The 18165-nt window shown below is 42.8% G+C and overlaps 1 protein-coding gene across 8 annotated transcripts in view; it reads left to right on the forward strand.

Annotated features, from left to right (window-relative positions):
• The window catches only part of VIPAS39 (VPS33B interacting protein, apical-basolateral polarity regulator, spe-39 homolog), a 29184-nt gene that overhangs the window by 165 nt on the left and 10854 nt on the right, over positions 1-18165 (forward strand). The window contains exons 1-11 of one of the 8 annotated variants that reach the window (XM_053262249.1): positions 956-1091; positions 5063-5155; positions 6900-6961; positions 8151-8247; positions 8878-8933; positions 9923-10072; positions 10765-10803; positions 11642-11706; positions 13707-13763; positions 15951-16043; positions 18109-18142. In XM_053262249.1, coding sequence (XP_053118224.1) covers positions 8897-8933; positions 9923-10072; positions 10765-10803; positions 11642-11706; positions 13707-13763; positions 15951-16043; positions 18109-18142 — 475 coding nt within the window. In that variant the 5' untranslated portion in view covers positions 956-1091; positions 5063-5155; positions 6900-6961; positions 8151-8247; positions 8878-8896. Of the gene's footprint in view, positions 1-40; positions 197-310; positions 736-955; positions 1113-1165; positions 1251-5062; positions 5268-6899; positions 6962-8150; positions 8248-8877; positions 8934-9922; positions 10073-10764; positions 10804-11641; positions 11707-13706; positions 13764-15950; positions 16044-18108; positions 18143-18165 lie in introns of those variants that run through there. The other 7 variants (XM_053262216.1, XM_053262241.1, XM_053262224.1 and 4 more) reach the window with 7 other exon arrangements.

Raw genomic sequence — 18165 nt, forward strand, 5'->3', positions numbered from 1 at the left:
ATAGAGAGAGGGAAGGAGAAGACCAGAGTGTCATGCGGGGAGAACTATTGACCGCCTTTGGCTATGGATCTCTATAGGGGTAGAGTGGCGCCACTCTAGGCCTTGGCATCTCTAATAGTGAATCACCACCCCCGCCCCGGCTTTGCTTTTGGAAGTCAGAGAGGAAAGCCAGGTCTGCTCCAGACAGGAAATGACCGTAAGGACTGCGATCATGCAGCTACTTCAAGTCTATAGCATTACTTGATCTGATTTATCTATGGCCAATGAGATCCAGCCAGTCACGTAAAACGTTCTTGGGGGAGGGGAAGAAAATCATAGAGACATGACGGCCACTTCCGGTCTAGAAGAGAACTAGGTTGGGTGGGTTCTTCTTCTTCATGTAGAAAGTAATGGCGTACCAGGACCAAAGAGAACTAGGTTCCTACCCCGACTTCCTATTTATAGATAATTAGGGTTGTAGCGTTGAGATGCCAAAGCCTAGAGTGTCACCACCTTGTTCCTATAGGCAACCCTTACTAAAGGCGGCTTTCAATTTTTTACCCGAAGTTCAGGCAGTGCGCCACTTTCCTATCTCTACGATCCCAAACGTATTTTGTTCTGCGCCTAGCTTTAACCCCTTAAGTGCTAACAGCTTGCAAGAAAGCTGCCCAAGCCAGCTTTGTGTGACGGTCTCCCTTGATGAAGATTCTGTAGTTCTAGAAGCGCAATAACCCGTTAGCAAGGCGAAGGGGGAAGGTATGTCGTTAGCTAGCTTGCTTGCTGGATGTTCATGTTCAGTCATCTTCCCATTTGAGGCTTCCCTCCTGGGAACTCGGAAATATAGTCCTCCTGGGATTTGTAGTTTTTTGGGTGCTCACACACTTCTAGTATGAATGGACGAGGAGGAGCTCGGAAACTATTAGTCCCGTCATGCTTTTCGAAGGCAACTGTCCCTCTCCCTTCTACGGTACGCCAGGAGTTGAGACTCTGCAAAGAGAGCGAGGCGTGTTGCTCTCCCCGTTCCCCCGGAGAAGGGCGAGTCCAGTGCAGAAAATGGATCGATTGCCTGCATGATCTGACGCCTTGCTCGTTCGTAGCTTCCAGTTCCGACGGTCTGTCCTACTCTTTCAAGGGTATCCGTATTTTTGTTTCCTGTGGAGGGCGGATAAGTGGTATCACCCCCCACACTTATTCATGGGTTCGCTTGGGATACAGATCCTTTTATTCCTCCGTAGAGTTTGGGTGTGATGGTGGCGGCGCCAACTCGAAATGTTTGTCTGTTGTTTCTTATATATCGCTCTTCAACAACTTTTTCCTCCATAGCTGTTTAAATTTTTAAATATGAGAAAAATGTCTCCCTGTCCCAAAGGGGCTCACACTCGAAAGAGTAAAAGAGGGAAACACCACCAGCAACAGTCACTGGAAGGATGGGTGCTGGGGGGGTTGAATAAGGACATTTGCACCTCCCTCGCTAAGCAGAAGAGAGTCATCATTTGAATAATGGTGCCTCTGCCCAGGTAGCAGGTAGCTACTTCTGGATTTTCCCAAAATAAATTCTACTAACTTGCTTTACAGTGGCTGTTGTTATTGCTGCTTGTATTATTTATATAGTGCAATCCATGTTGAATTGACAGGTTTGTGACTTTCCCCCCACCTCATCAGTTTACCATCTAAAATAGACAATGGGGGAAGCAGTGGAGGGTGGGAGGTGAAGGGAGACTAAGATAGAGAGGGAAGAATGTGGCAGATGTGGTTACATGTACTTAAAGCTTGGCTACAGTGAGGAATGAAGATTAGGATGATAATGAGGCCTGTTTTGTGAGGCAATGTCTGGGGAAGCAGAATGGGCTAATACACTATTGTGAATTACTTTGCTGCAAACTTACTAACAGCTTTGTTCTGCCCTGGTGAAAGATGTGATCCTTCTGGTGAAGGATGTGATTGTCCTCTTGAGTAACATTTGGCGTGGTGTGCTCCATAGTGATCAGTGGCACTGTTAGGTATGGTGTGTGTATGACAACAAATATTGAAGATTTATTCCATGATATATTCTGTGCAAGTAACTTGATTCCAGAACTGTTCAGCAGCTGGAGCAACAGGAAACTAAAAGGGCTGTAACATCTCTGAGATGTTAAAGGTGGCACCAGCTGTGCTGTTTGTAAGTACACAACTGTTTGCTGAAAATGGCAGCACAAGATGATCAGTGGTCTTCAGCACACCTGTTAAGCAAAATCTTTCATTGAACCCGTGGGTTGTTTCTTTATAAATCTACTTATTCCACTGTTAGTGACCTGGTAGAGCCAATTTCCATTTTTGCTGTTCCTTAGCCCTACTCAGGCATTGTGTTGTGTGAATGCACAGTTTTCAGTACACTCATACGTGTTTTTGTATAAATGACTTTTGTGCGTGAAAAAATGATTGTTCGTTTTAAAAGCGAACATAGGTATAAGCCTCTCAAATGTGTGCTACAGATATGTGTACTGCTGTACCTGTGTGAATAAGTGGGCCTCTGTACAAATCTGTGTGAGAATGTAGGCCATTCACACATTATGTTCAACACTCCTACAACGAGTGGACAGTGTACACAGGTACAGTCATTCACATGTTATGCTGAATGCAAGTACAGCAGTATACTTCTTCTCTGTACCAGCATTTGAAGGGCCTGTACTCAAGTTCACTTTTAAAATGAATGCAGATACAGTACAGTAATTCACATAATTGATTATTTATTTAATTTCATACAAACACATGTATGAATAACTGGACCTGTGTACAGATCTGGACCTGTGTACACTGCACACAGATTGTATGAGTGTTGAACAGAATGTATGAATGGAGCTCTTGTTTGCTAAGTGAAGGCCTGTTTTTATTTCACATATCCTGCTTGGAAAAACAGCAAAGATATTTGTGGTACTTTGGGATAAAAGGTTTATTGTAATGTAAGCTTTTGTACACTGAAGCCCACTTATCAGATGCATAAAGTGTTATCCTCATTTGGTAGATATATACACACACACACACGCAGAGGGCATAACTGGAGAGACTAAATGACCATAAGGTACAAGACTGGGAGTACAGCCTGGGACAATTCTATGTGAAGCTTAAATTTATACAAGATGAGCTCAGTGATCTATCTTCCCACCTTTGCTATGCTCATATAACACTTGCAGTGGGAGAGGAATCCATTGTTCCAATTCAGGCCTGAGCAAATAAGTAAGTCCAGAACTTTTTAGTTCTGGGCCAACAGTTTCACATTGGAATCCACCTTTTAAAAATTCCTTTGTTGAAAAATGGTGACACTGTCAGGTCAGCAGCAGAGTGTCCTGGGAGGCTCAAATGTTCTTCCACTGGTTTTTGAACATTACAGTTTTTAATGTCTGATTTGTGACTACTTGTTCTTTTAGCATGGAAACTGCCTTGATTGTGCTGTGTGGACAGTAGAAGGACATTGTTGATAGAGACATATGTCACATTGGGATATGAGCTAGTGACTGTGTCCCTGATGGTATGTTGATGTTATTAATCTCCTGTAATAGTGTTGCCTGGATGGATATGTGAGTACAGGTGAAACTCGGAAAATTAGAATATCGTGCAAAAGTCCATTAATTTCAGTAATGCAAATTAAAAGGTGAAACTGATATATGAGACAGACGCATTACATGCAAAGCGAGATAAGTCAAGCCTTAATTTGTTATAATTGTGATGATCATGGCGTACAGCTCATGAAAACCCCAAATCCACAATCTCAGAAAATTAGAATATTACATGGAACCAATAAGACAAGGATTGAAGAATAGAACAATATCGGACCTCTGAAAAGTATAAGCATGCATATGTATTCAGTACTTGGTTTGGGCCCCTTTTGCAGCAATTACTGCCTCAATGTGGCGTGGCATGGATGCTATCAGCCTGTGGCACTGATGAGATGTTATGGAAGACCAGGATGCTTCATTAGCGGCCTTTAGCTCTTCTACATTGTTTGGTCTCATGTCTCTCATCCTTCTCTTGGCAATGCCCCATAGATTCTCTATGGGGTCAGGTCAGGCGAGTTTGCTGGCCAATCAAGCACAGTACACTGTATACTTTTCAGAGGTCCGATATTGTTCTATTCCTACAATCCTTATCTTCTTGGTTCCATGTAATATTCTAATTTTCTGGGATTGTGGATTTGGGGTTTTCATGAGCTGTACGCCATGATCATCACAATTATAACAAATTAAGGTTTGACTTATCTCGCTTTGCATGTAATGCGTCTGTCTCATATATCAGTTTCACCTTTTAATTTGCATTACTGAAATTAATGGACTTTTGCACGATATTCTAATTTTCCAAGTTTCACCTGTAGAGGTGGCACCTGGATTTGTTGCAGGGACGGTCTGGTTCCTGGGTTTTTGTCTATGTTAGCTGTTTCAGACCAGAGAGCTACCTGCAAGCAAAGACAAGCCTACCATCCAGGGCCTGTGAGAGGGAAATCTCCTTGTTCAGGATGGGCTGAAGATAGTTGATTGTAGACTGTATTCAAGTGGTTTTAGCTGGGAGCTGTAGGTAGCAAGTGGCTTTCTGCCTTTTTCTCTTCTGGGTCTGTCCTGTAGTTCATTTTTCCTGTATACCAGTCAGGCCATTTCAGTCTATTTTTACCACACCATTGTGTGGTTTGTTGTTTTATGAACACTGGGTGCAAATCCTTAATGTGTGACTGCCTTGTTCAATGAGCTGGGACAAATGTAGTGCTGTTATCTAGGACTTGGCTATTGACAGTAGGTCCGATAGTAGGCCCTATCAACCCCCAGCACAGGACCTCCAGTGACTGTTGCTCGTGTCTGTCTTACGTTTCTTTTTAGATTGTGAGCCCTTTGGGGACAGGGTTCCATCTTATTTATTTATTATTTCTCTGTGTAAACCACCTTGAGCCATTTTTGGAAGGGCGGTATAGAAATTGAATGAATGAATGAATAAGGTGTGTTCTGGGTGGAAGCTGGAATCATGTAGATATATGTGATGGTCAGTGAGGTGACCAGGGGTTGTTCTAAACTGACCAAAGCGAGGATACTTCCAGTACACAAACAAATGCCTTATTTTTCAGATGAACAGAATGAAAGTTGATGAGGAAGAATATTGGCACAGTTCCAAATGTAAAGCTTTTACTTTTGATGATGAAGACGACGAGCTCTCTCAGGTACAGCGCCTAGTCTGAATGAGCAAATAAAGCACCACACAAGATTCTACAAATCTGGGCTGGCTTTAGTAGCCTAGCCACAATTTATGTTCATCGTGATGCTGCCCTTCAGGTAGGGAGGGGTGATATATTGTCTGACATCCTGTTAAGCTTCAGAGAAGGTTTGCAAGGCTTAGGTGAGCAGAAAGTAGAGCTGTGAATGTGTGTATTGTACGTAGTATCTAGCACAGAAATTTTCAGTTATAAACAGCAGGTTTCTAGCGATTGCAGCTGTAAAAATGGCTTCCATACCATGGCATGTCCTGCCAACCCAAGAAAGGGGGGCCGGCGAACTGACAGTGGCTTTGTGGTGATTAAAATTGCATATTCCTAATGGGAGAGCCATTGCTTCAGTGCTGATGCAATTCTTAGTCATCATGGAGGCTCTGTGAGTTTGGTAACAGTGTGGACACAGTTTAGAATCAGACAGAACCAATACAGGCACCCCATTCTTCAGTGGAGTGCCACGTGGTTTGTAATCCACTGTGTTGGAAAGTGTGTTTGCAAAAGGCTCTAATATTCAGAATTTCTATGCTCTGGAAAAATATCTGGCCATACCACATCGCTTCTACTTCTCTTTCTCCAAAGATCTCTCTTGCCCCTTACTTACCTCTGCTTCTCTTGCCAAAACGTTTCAATGAGGCTGTTCTAACGCACATACTAACCCAGGCTAGGGAACTCCTGTCTGGCTTAAGCTGTGAGTGAGAACTGTCAGGGTTGGGCCTGATCCCAGCAGAGCAATGCCACCTACCCAGCTTCGAAACCCAGCTCTTAGCCAGAGTTAAGGGCTTGAGCGAGCCCTTAACCTGGGCTCTGGGTTCATGTGTTTGTTGGGGCTACGTTCAGCCCCAGTGGACATAGAGGCTGGTGCCTAGAGCTCCCATCTCCTGGGGGAATCCCCCAATGCTCTGTGCATGTTATGCGGTGTATTGTGGGATATCCGGAGGCCAGGACGCATCGTCTCGGCCTCTGGAGCTCAGTGCTGCACCATGCAGTGCAGATCGTCTGGGAGTTGCAGGGTGGAGCGGATCTATGCAGTGCAGATCCACGCTCCCAGCAACAGTCAGGCGCTTTTCCAGGAGGAAGGTGTGTTGAACCAGCATGCCCTCCTGGTTGTGTAGTAGTAGTAAGTTTATTACGGTCCTTAGACTAGCTTAACATTTAAAACAATACGTTTATAATTTACAAAATATTCAAATTGCTAATACAAGCTCTATGAAGTTTGGGTGCAGCAAAACAAAACTTGGTCACATTAACAGAGGTAACAGATTTAAAATTTGACAGCAAAAAATCCAAGTAAAATTGATCCGTATGGCCAGGATGATTCTTTGAGAGGAGCAATGAACTTAATATGAATATCCCTATAAAATTGACAATACAGAAAAACATTTTATTTTATTTTATTTTATTTTTACGTTTATATCCCGCTCTTCCTCCAAGGAGCTCAGAGTGGTGTACTACATACTTGAGTTTCTCCTCACAACAACCCTGTGAAGTAGGTTAGGCTGAGAGAGAAGTGACTGGCCCAGAGTCACCAAGCTAGTCTCATGGCTGAATGGGGATTTGAACTCGGGTCTCCCTGGCCCTAGTCCAGCACTCTAACCACTACACCACGCTGGCTCCTATGAACAACTGACTCTGTATCTCCTGAGCCACAAGGGCAACAATGCAATGCATACGGAACTTGTTTATATTTCCCATCTAGGAGTGCAGAAGGAAGGGCATTCAAATGTGCAAGGGTCAATGCTCTCCTAAACTAAGCTAAAGGTAAAAACATATTATCTAAATATTCAGCCAATTTGTGACTGAAATTTTGGGAGCCTATATACATTCCCCTTGGTAGTCGTGCACACTCCTCCTGCAGATCTATATCCAGTAGTCGTTGCCTAACAAAACATATCAGTTGATCTAAACCCCTCCCTATGATGTTTTCTTGCAACGTGCCCAGATGATGCAATTTTGTTTTCAGAGCTATTTCCCATTTAGATGTAAGGCTGTCAGTTAACACTAAAGGCGCTAGACCGACTGGGAAGAAAACCAAATGCAGCCAGAATTTGATTATACAGGACCAGATTTTCATTTTCAAGGTGGTAACCCCAACCTCTCTACAAAGAGCCACATTAGCTGTGCCTCTGGGGGCTTGAAGGATGGCCCTTAAGAATTTAGTTTGAACTGCTTCTAATATTGTAAAATTATAAAAAGGCCCAATTTGCGCACCATAATGAATCTGAGGGTATATTTTAGCCTTCAATAATTTGACAGCCACTGGGACAAAAAGAGCGCCTCTGGAAAAGTAAAAAGATTTAATCACATTTGCCGTCTGTTGGGCACTGTGAAAAACAAAGCTAAGATGAGCTTTCCGGGATCCGCTGGAATGAAGTACAACCCCTAAATATTTGAAAACCTTGACCTGCTCAATATTTTGTCCATTTATGGACCATTTATGGGTCTGGGGGTGTTTTGCAAAAACCATCACCTTAGTCTTGGTATAGTTTACCTCCAAGGCCTCCTTCACAGTATATTCAATCAGGGAAGTTAAGGCACAGCTTAGCCCCATCTTGGTTTGAGATAACAGTTCAATATGGTCAGCATAAAGCAATAACGAAACATGCCTATTCGCAAGTTTAGGGGGATGAAGAGCAAGGTCATTCAGATGAGAAACTATTGACCCGGTTGTGTGAATGGCCCCAGTGTCTATGAAAACTTAAAAATGGATGCCAAATAAAACATAGTTACAATAGGACTGTAGGGAAGATTTAAGGCCTTGCCTCAAATGTGGCATGAATGTAGTCTGCAGCTCTCTCCTATCGTTTGCATCTGCTAGACTAATAGAGATGTGACTGACTTTTAGACTTCCATGTTTTGTTCCTGGAGAGTGCATGTCCTTTCGAAACAAAATGTACAGTTTGCTTGGAATGGAAAGGTGCCTTCATTTTGACTTTGGTTTTGTTAATAGCTGAAGGAGTCCAAGCGAACAGTGAACAGCCTCCGGGATATTGTGGATGATGATGATGAGCTTGAGAAGTTCAGCTGGAGCGGGGAGCCCGTGGGTAGTAAGTGCAGAGGGACTGAAATGGACATTGAAATTACATGCAACAGCCTGATTGTTTGGATCTACTCTGAGGTTGGAGCCCTCAGCCAGAGCAAAGCTTTTTTAGAGCTCCACCCTTGTACTCTTATTAGCAATATTGGTATTTATAAGAAAGCATGCTTAGGATAGGGTTGTATGTCTTCTTGCAGCACCTTGAATTCCTTCCCTTTCTGCCTGTTTGTTTGAATTCTCCCCACATTCATTTCTTCTATGAGTGGAAAATGCAAGGGCAGATGAGTGAATGAAGAGAAGCCACATTTCCCCATATAACTTTAAAATAGATAGAGACAATCTTATTGGCCCATTGGAAGAAGCGGGGGGAAATCCAAATAACCAGATTAGGACCATAAAACATGGCACCCATATTAAGTTACCATTTTAAGAATGAACCAGATTGTAGAGAGGGCTTCATATCATGCCCTCTAAACATCTCTTTCTCCTTTGTTTATTTTGATATCCTGCTTGAGGAAGAGTTCTGTGTCACTTGAAAGGTTATACTACACGTTATGAATCTTGCTTGTTCCTAATAAAGACGTTGTTTTACTAAAGGCACCTCAGATTTTTACAAGCCTTCTCCGCATTTTGTTAACAGGGTTGAATCAAAAGGCAAAATGAGCAGAAGAACCCTTGTAAAAATCAGAGGTTCAGGCAAGTGAAAGTGGTTATCCCACAATAACTGATTGTGTGAACAGGCACACACAATGAAATGCTTAGAGAATATATTAGATATATAAATATAGCGCAATGAGAATTAATGTAGCATTTTGTCTGAAGATAGCCTGTGCTTTGAGTATTCCTGACTGAAGTCTGTGTTTTCAGATGTATGACTCTGTTCCAAAAAGATAGTTGTTTAAATAGTATGTTTAGATCAGGATGTACGTGTCTCACATGGAGGATTTATTCAAGAAAACAGAACACAATAATTGGGGTCAAAATAATAGTGATCAGTACTCTAGAGCCTGTAACTGCAGACTTCTGCAATGCGCTCTATGTGGGGCTGCCTTTGTACATAGTCTGGAAACTGCAGTTAGTACAGAACATGGCAGCCAGGTTGGTCTCTGGGTCATCTCTGAGAAACCATATTACTCCTATATTAAAAGAGCTACATTGGTTACCAATAGGTTTCCGGGCAAAATACAAGGTGTTGATTATAACCCATAAAGCCCTAAACAGCTTAGATCCAGGACATTTAAGAAACCGTCGTCTTCGCTATGAACCCCATCGCCTGTTGAGATCATCTGGAGAGGTTCGTCTATAGTTGTCACCAGCTCATCTGGTGGTTATGCAGGGACAGGCCTTCTCTGTTGCCACCCAAAGACTCTGGAATGCACTCCCTGCTGAAATGAGAGCTTCCCCTTCTCTGACAACTTTTAGAAAGTCTCTAAAGACACATTTATTCATCCAAGCTTTTTAACTAGACTTATGGTTTTAAATTATTTTTAAGGTTTTAATTTGTGTTTTAATTTGTTTATGTTGCTGTAAACCTCCCAGAGATGGGTGGTATACAAATATAATTAAATAGATATTCCTCTGCTCTAGAATTTTGAAGGTCTGGTTTTATACTTGCTAGTAGCATTTACTAAAATTGCTCTCCCTGCTGCCCTTCCTTCCCCTCTTCTACCTCTCCCTGTGCATAGGCATTTCCTGGTCTATCAAGGAGACTGCCTCCAGCAGCAGCAGCAGCAGCACCCCTGAGGGAAAAGACTCAAGTCTGCAAAAGGGCTCTTCTTCCTATGCAGGGTTTCCCAAGCAGGCCTCTTCTTACTCACTGAGCAGTTTTTTCAAAGGTAGAACCTCTTGTTATTGGGAAGTGGGTAGAGAGAAGCTCAACTTCCCTATTCCCAAGTGGTCTGCATTTAGTTTAACCTAACCACAATAAAGGGCATGTCCATACAGGGATTTGGACACATGTTAGGTATGCTCATGCAGTGTGCCTAATCCTCCTAAGTAGTGCAGCCCATGCAGACCCCACACATGGCAGGGAGGGAGGACTACAGGTGATACTGTTTGTATGAGGGATGGAACACTCTTGGTATGCAGCTCTCTGCATTGATAGCACCAGTCTTTTCACGTACTGCAACACTGCAGAGCAGAAAGTGAAAGAGGCTCCAATATGGGCATGCTCCAAAGAGCTGGAATCCTAAGGGCATTAATTTTTGAAGTGCAACTGAGTATTAGAATTTTGGCTCCAGAGCAGGTACAGCATAGGCAAGAACCACCACTGATAGCAAGAGGGATTTCATCTCCTATTGCCGTTTCATTCCTTGGTGTTTCTGTTGGGAATTGCCAAAATGAGATGGACAGCTTCACCTGAGCTGGAGGCTAATATGAAAATGGATGTCTGCAGAAGTTGAGACTTGGCATTAATTCGTGCTGCTTGGCATTTCTCATGTAGGCCAACCTGCATAATGGATTTCCTGTAGGAGGAAACAGAAATATTTGCCTCAGTGCTTCTCACTTGAATTTTTCTGTCTTTCAGGAAGAAACAAACATGGGAGTTTTCAATCACTTTCAGATGGTAAGAACCAAGATTTTATCTCTATGCTTTGTAATGCTGAAGAAACCCACACCACCTTCCATCTCCTCAGTGGAAGCTCTCATTTCCATGATTGCAACTGCCTTCTCTCCAGCTTTCCCTTGCCACTTCAATCCTTTCATCTCTCTCCAGAATTCGACTGCCCCAATCAGGGCCTGAAAATCAGGGTTTATGGGAAAGTTACTATTTAAGAACAGGCTCTGAGATTAGCACCTCAGTCTAGCTTTGATTTCTGTTCTGTTGGCTCCCCTGCAGCCTATGGGAAGAAGGAGAGGAGAGCTGGTCTTGTGGTAGCAAGCATGACTTGTCTCCTTAGCTAAGCAGTGTCCACCCTGGTTACATATGAATGGTAGACTAGAAGTGTGAGCACTGTAAGATATTCCCCTCAGGGGATGGAGCTGCTCTGGGAAGAATATCTAGGTTCTCTGGGAAGAGTATCTAGGTTTCAAGTTCCCTCCCTGGCTTCTCCAAGATAGGGCTGAGAGAGATTCCTGCCTTCAACCTTGGAGACGCCGCTGCCAGTCTGTGAAGACAATACTGAGCTAGATAGACCTATGGTCTGACTCAGTATATGGCAGCTTCCTATGTTCCTAAGGTGAAAAGTTGTTTTCTGAGTCTGTTTCCTCCCAGACCTTTATTACTTCTGTTATTTCTGTGTGTTTGGTTTTAACAGGCATTGCTTCATTTTGATTTTGTAATTTTGATGGCAATTTCTGTTTGAAATGTTATAGTTGTAAGTTGTCTGGGGGACCAATTTTTTTTTGGAAGGGAGAGATTGACATATATTCAGCATATAAAAAGACTATCCTTTCCTCTTCAGCTCTTACAGACACTGGATTTAAAAATTATGCCCCAGAACTGCGCAGACCAAAGGCAGACTACAAGGTAGGTGTATTTGGGGAGTGAGGCTAAAGAACAAGGTTATGGGATGGAGAGGGTTGAAACCAAGTGATCAAACTCTGCCAGGTACATCACTTCATTAGGGATGCACACAGCTCCTCTTCTTGTCCCCAGACAATCTGCTGGATACTCACTGCAAAATGAAATGAAGCTTCTGTCCTTAACAGTCTGTAAAAAAAGCTAAAACAAGGGAGGAGAGGAGGCAGTGGCATAGAGGTTGTGCGCCTGTTGCAGTTTTAGAGTCTTGCTCATTAGCAGGAGGTGGGGGGAGAGACATCCTCTTGAACTGTAGCTTTGCTGGAAACTCCCACCAGTTTATTTATTAATCTTAGCTATGTAAATAATGGGTAGTAAAGTTTATTGTGTGTGTTGGCATCATTTAGTAACAAGATCAGGAATGGTCAATGTGTATAGTGAGCGTCTTTTGGTTTTCTTCTTCAGCCAGTGACATGTTTTAGATGGGTTGGGTAAGTGACCGACATCACCACAGACCCTGGAATCCTTATCCCTGGGTCCATGGTAATGTCTGCTTCTTCCCCCACCTTTTGGAAAGAGCTCTTTTTCCACACATGGCAGCAGTCAGGCTGTGGTGCATCTGCATCACCTTCGCCTTCAGATCTTTGGGTCAGTCCTGTCACTGAAGGACAGCATGGTACCAGATGCACCCACTGCTGTTGTGCGGCCCTTAACTTCCTGACCAAACCCCTGCTTATTGAGCAAAGAGGCATCTTTTAAAGTGCCTCTTATAATTCTCTTTTTTTTTTTTAGCCAGGGGAGAGCAACTGTCCCTATCCAACCCCAACACAGCATCCCTAGTGGCGGCTGCTGATGCCTACCTTATGTTTCTTTTTAGATTGTGAGCCCTTTTCAGACGAGGAACCATATTATTTATTTTCGTATGTAAATTGCTTTGAGAACTTTTGTTGACTTTCAGCCAGATGTATCTCTTCTTCCCATAATGCTTTATCTGGTGTCTGTTTTCAAGTTCTTGCTGCTTTTTGGTAAATTCCTGAGCAAAGACCATCTTGGGTGCTTTTGCATCAAATACTAATTTCAGAGTCCTGTGGGGAGTCATCTGGTATGATACGAGCAATGGGGCTAGCTATATCTTTCTCTCCCCTACCAGCATTTTATTCATGAAGATCATGATTATTATAAATATTTCATTAAGATGAAATATTTCATCACTTTCCAACAACAAAAAATCTCAAAATGGTTTACACAGCAAAATAAAATGAGATGATAGCTCCCTGTTCCAAAGGAGCTCACAATCTGGGCAAGCACAAGCAGCAACAGCCATTGGAGGGATGCTGTGCTGGAATGAAAAGGGATGGCTGATCTCCACCTGCTAAATACAAGAAAGGCACCACTTTGAAGATGCCTCTACTGAATTAGCAGGGAAGGCTGCTTGAGTGAGACACATGCCCCAAGACTGGTCCCTCAGATGTTAAAGGCAACTTCTCTGCTGCTGACATCCAAGGGTGCCTCTTCAGCAGCAGGCCCTGTTGGAATTTTCCCTTCCTGATCCTAATGCGGAGCACACGCCTGGCATGTTCCATACAAAGGAGGGAAAAGAATAGGGGCGAAAAGCCCAGCAGTAGTGGAGGAGGAAGGTGGGGAGGACAAAAGAAAAGCTTAGAGAGAAACTTATATATATATCACACACACACAGAGAAAGAGAGAGAGGTGGGCGGGGGGAGAGATAGGGAAGAGGAATAAAAAGATGAAGTCTAAAAGTGAAAGAGAAAGCAAGTCTGTCGAGAGGGGCTGAGAAAAACTGCCTTGGAGTCACACAGGACTTCAAGAAATGGATGGGGTCATGCTTCTTCCCCTCTTAAAGACTCTAACTAATTTGCATAGTCCTGCCTTAGTGAGCCATGTGGAAAATCATAACCCACTCAAGGAGATGCCCTTGGATGCAACAGCAAGAAGAAGCCTTCACAGTAATTGAACCAATGTTCCAATCTTGTGTGTTTGCATTTTAGGATTACAGCAGTGACTGGAGCCCCAAAGATACAATTAGACGGCTGCAGAGAGGCAAGGTAGGAGTCTTCCTCTCTGCTTTTGAGAGGGTAGCCTTTATATACTTAGGCTCCCACATCACTGTTGATCACTGCCAATCGATATCAGAACTGGAGATTTAGCTGTTGGTGCCTTTCCAGAACTTTCTGCTGGCGAGAAGCCCTGTGATTTTACTGTCTGGAAGAAGGGAACTGAGAATCCTATAAATGTGAGGAACAGTGGATTGTAGTAGCAATTTCTGATACAGAACTGAAATCTATTTCAAAATATGAGGGGTTATGCCATTGCTAGTTTTAGAGCAGGTACTGTGAGGAAATGTCCACAGATCTGTGTTGGGACTTTTGATTCTTTCTTATTGAGGGTGGATGAAGAAGAAGAAGAAGAAGATTGATCTTTGCTGTTATATAGGGATGATATACAATCTGATTCTTTTTTAGAACTGGTGATGAACTGATATATGATTTCTGTGTATGTAAGTAATATTAATGCACACACTTTAGTCACCCTCTGAAGGCTGAGTAAAATAGAATCTTTCTGAGGTATTATGAATACCCGTCCATGTGGGTGTATGTGTGAAACAGGCCTCTCTGTTCATGTATTCAAAGGGTCTGTCTCATGCATTGCATCCCTTCCTAAATTTCCTCAGTCTATATCAGTCTATGGCAGGGGTGGCCAATTTTTGTCCTCCAGCTGTTGTTGAATTAAAACTCCAATTTTCCTCCGCCACAACACATTGAGAAACACCTGGAGGGCCAGGTTTACCCATCCCTGATCTACAGGTGAAACTCGGAAAATTAGAATATCGTGCAAAAGTCCATTAATTTCGGTAATGCAAATTAAAAGGTGAAACTGATATATGAGACAGATGCATTACATGCAAAGCGAGATAAGTCAAGCCTTAATTTGTTATAATTGTGATGATCATGGCGTACAGCTCATGAAAACCCCAAATCCACAATCTCAGAAAATTAGAATATTACATGGAACCAAGAAGACAAGGATTGAAGAAAAGAACAATATCGGACCTCTGAAAAGTATACAGTATACTGTGCTTGATTGGCCAGCAAACTCGCCTGACCTGACCCCATAGAGAATCTATGGGGCATTGCCAAGAGAAGGATGAGAGACATGAGACCAAACAATGCAGAATTGCTGAAGGCCGCTAATGAAGCATCCTGGTCTTCCATAATACCTCATCAGTGCCACAGGCTGATAGCATCCATGCCAAGCCGCATTGAGGCAGTAATTGCTGCAAAAGGGGCCCAAACCAAGTACTGAATACATATGCATGCTTATACTTTTCAGAGGTCCGATATTGTTCTATTCTTCAATCCTTGTCTTCTTGGTTCCATGTAATATTCTAATTTTCTGAGATTGTGGATTTGGGGTTTTCATGAGCTGTACGCCATGATCATCACAATTATAACAAATTAAGGCTTGACTTATCTCGCTTTGCATGTAATGCGTCTGTCTCATATATCAGTTTCACCTTTAATTTGCATTACTGAAATTAATGGACTTTTGAACGATATTCTAATTTTCTGAGTTTCACCTGTATGGTGTGGCCACATTTTAGAATACTGTGTATAATTCTGGTCAATACATCTCAAAAAAGGATATTCTAGAACTGCAGGAGGAGGCAATCAAAATAATCAGGGACCGATAGCACCTTCCTTTACAAAGAAAGGCTACAGTATTTGGGGACTTTCTAGTTTAGGGGGAAAGGGGATTAAGGGAAGACATAGAAGCTGATAAAATTATGTGTGGTGTGGAGATAGTGAATAGAGAGTTTTTCTTCCTCTCTCAACACTAGAATCAAGGGTCATCCAATGAAACTGACTGGCAGGAGATTTTGGACCAACCAAAGAAAGTATTTCTTCACATTCCTTAGTCTGTGAAATTCGTTGCTACAGCATATTGTGATAGCCACAAGCATAGATGGCTTTAAAAGATTATTAGACCAATTCACGGAGAACAAATCTATTAATGACTACTAGTCTTGATGGCTATAGGTTACTTTCAGGTTCAGAGACAGGATGCCTCTGAATACCAGTTCCAGGGGAGCAACAGCAGGAGAGAGGGCATGCCTTCATCTGGTTGTGGGCTTCCCAATGGCATCTAGTGGACCATTGTGGGGAACAGGATGCTTGGCTAGCTAAGTCTTGAGCCTGATCCAACAACCCTTTTTCTGTTGTATTCTTATGTAGGTCTGTTCACTGGAGAGGTTTCGGTCCTTGCAGGACAAGTTGATGCTGCTGGATGAAGCTGTTGCAGTACATGATGGGAATGTCATTACAGCTGTGAGTCTTGCTCCAGTCCTATAATGTAGGGCAGAGTGGGTGGTTGCCACTTAGGCTGGTCCCATGATGTCTCTCATTCTGTGGCTATTTGCATCTGAATGTGGGTGCATTTATACTGAATGTTTAGTAAATGGTTGAGTAAATAACTGGAAGCTTCTGAATGAGGAAGTTGACTTGTTGATGCCAACTTCATTAAGCACTCAAAATGCCAGAGTGTGTTTAGTAGACAAGGCATTTGGTCAACTGCCCTTTCCCTCCAAGAATATTGTTTAAATGGGTCCCAAGGTACCCGTTGAATATTTCACATTTACTTAGAGCATTCCAAATGCCATGTAAATGTTTAGTGATGTGGTAGAGTGCTTACATGCTTGATATGTACAAAGACTCCACTATTAAGAGATCTACTATTCAATTAAGAGGTAGGTAGACTTTTCTGTGGCTTTCGATACTATCGACCATGGTATCCTTCTGGATTATTTGAGAGATTTGGGAATAGGTGGTACTGCATTGCAGTGGTTCTGTTCCTATCTTTCGGGTAGGTTCCAGATCGTGTAGCTAGGAGATGGCTGTGCTCTGAAACAAAAACTATTGTATGGTGTTCCCCAAAGCTCCATCCTATCTCCGATGTTTTTTAATATCTACATGAAACCACTGGGTGAGATCATCAGGAGATTTGGAGTGGAGTGTTACCAATATGCTGATGATCCCCAAATCTATTTCTCCACAACATCCTCATCAGGTAATGGCATAAACCCTTAAATGCCTGCCTACAGGCAGTAATGGATTGGATGGGGGATAATAAATTGAAGCTGATTCCAGACAAGACAGAGGTACTCATGGTAAGGCGTCAGAGGGACAAGATAGATCCTCCTGTTCTGGATGGGGTTGCACTCTCCCTGAAGGATCAGGTATGTAGCTTGCGAGTGCTTCTGATCCCCACCGCACATTATCTGTGGCATAACATCTTTGTCAGCCTTTAAAAGAGTCCTTAAGAGACACATTTTTTTGCCTGGCTTTTAATAATTCTTGAATGTTTTAAATTGTTTTACTCATAGTTGTGTTAATAGTTGTGTTGTATTGTGTTGTATTGTGTTTATGGTTTGTGATTTCCCTAGAGCCTTCAGAGTCAGGTGGTATATACACTGAATGAATGAATGAATGAATGAATGAAATTAATAGTGGGATGGGAAAGTTCTGAAGAGCTGCTGCCAAACACTTGTTTTACTACCCATATGAGGTGGGTCCATTACATGTATGTATGCATTTAGCTTACTCTGAAGCTAAGACATAAACATAATTTATGCAAAATAAGTATTTCAACCAGATGGAAATGGATTAAAACAGTGGCCGTAGTAAAACCTAACACACCATTTCCTTAACTGCCATCCACCTCCCTACCCTCCAAAGTCTTGACCAGATGAGATAGATCCTGTTTCCAAAAGGTGCTCTTTCATTGTTATATGCCTATTAACCTCCCTTTTGTTAGGTTGGGGAGGAGATCTGGCCTTGCAGTAGTGAGCATTAATTGCCTCCTTCACTAAGCAAGGTCCATCCTTGTTTGCATTTGGATGGGTGGCTACAAGTGAGCACTGTCTGCTGTAAGAAATTCCCCTTAGGGGATGGGGCCATAGCTCAGTGGTAGATCATCTGCCTTGCATGCCGGAGGTCCCAGGTTCAATCTCTGGCATCTCCGGGCAGGGCTGGGAAAGATTCCTGCCTGAAACCTTGGAGAGCTGCACCTGGTCAGCATAGGCAGTACTAAACTAGATGGACCAGTGGTCTGGCTCAGTATAAGGCAGCTTCCTATGTATCTATGATACCACTGTCTCCATAGTCTGTTAAGTGCCAAGAGAGCGTATCCGTCTCTCTATCCCATGATCCATTTTTCCAAGTATGATTAGCCTTGTGCTAAATATGCAACAACCAGCATAAAGGGCCAGTGATGTTGAAGAGGCGCCCAGCTGCTTGTGGCACCCAAGTGCTTCCTAAGCAGCCTTTATCGATGTCACAAAATGCTGGCAGAGAGTAATGCGCTCAGCTGACAAGGCCCTCCTTTTTCTTGCAGATTCTAATATTTCTGAAGAGAACCTTAAAGAAAGGTATGTGTACCTGAACACTGGAC

Source organism: Hemicordylus capensis, chromosome 1 (genome assembly GCF_027244095.1).
Source record: "Hemicordylus capensis ecotype Gifberg chromosome 1, rHemCap1.1.pri, whole genome shotgun sequence".
NCBI lineage: Eukaryota > Metazoa > Chordata > Lepidosauria > Squamata > Cordylidae > Hemicordylus > Hemicordylus capensis.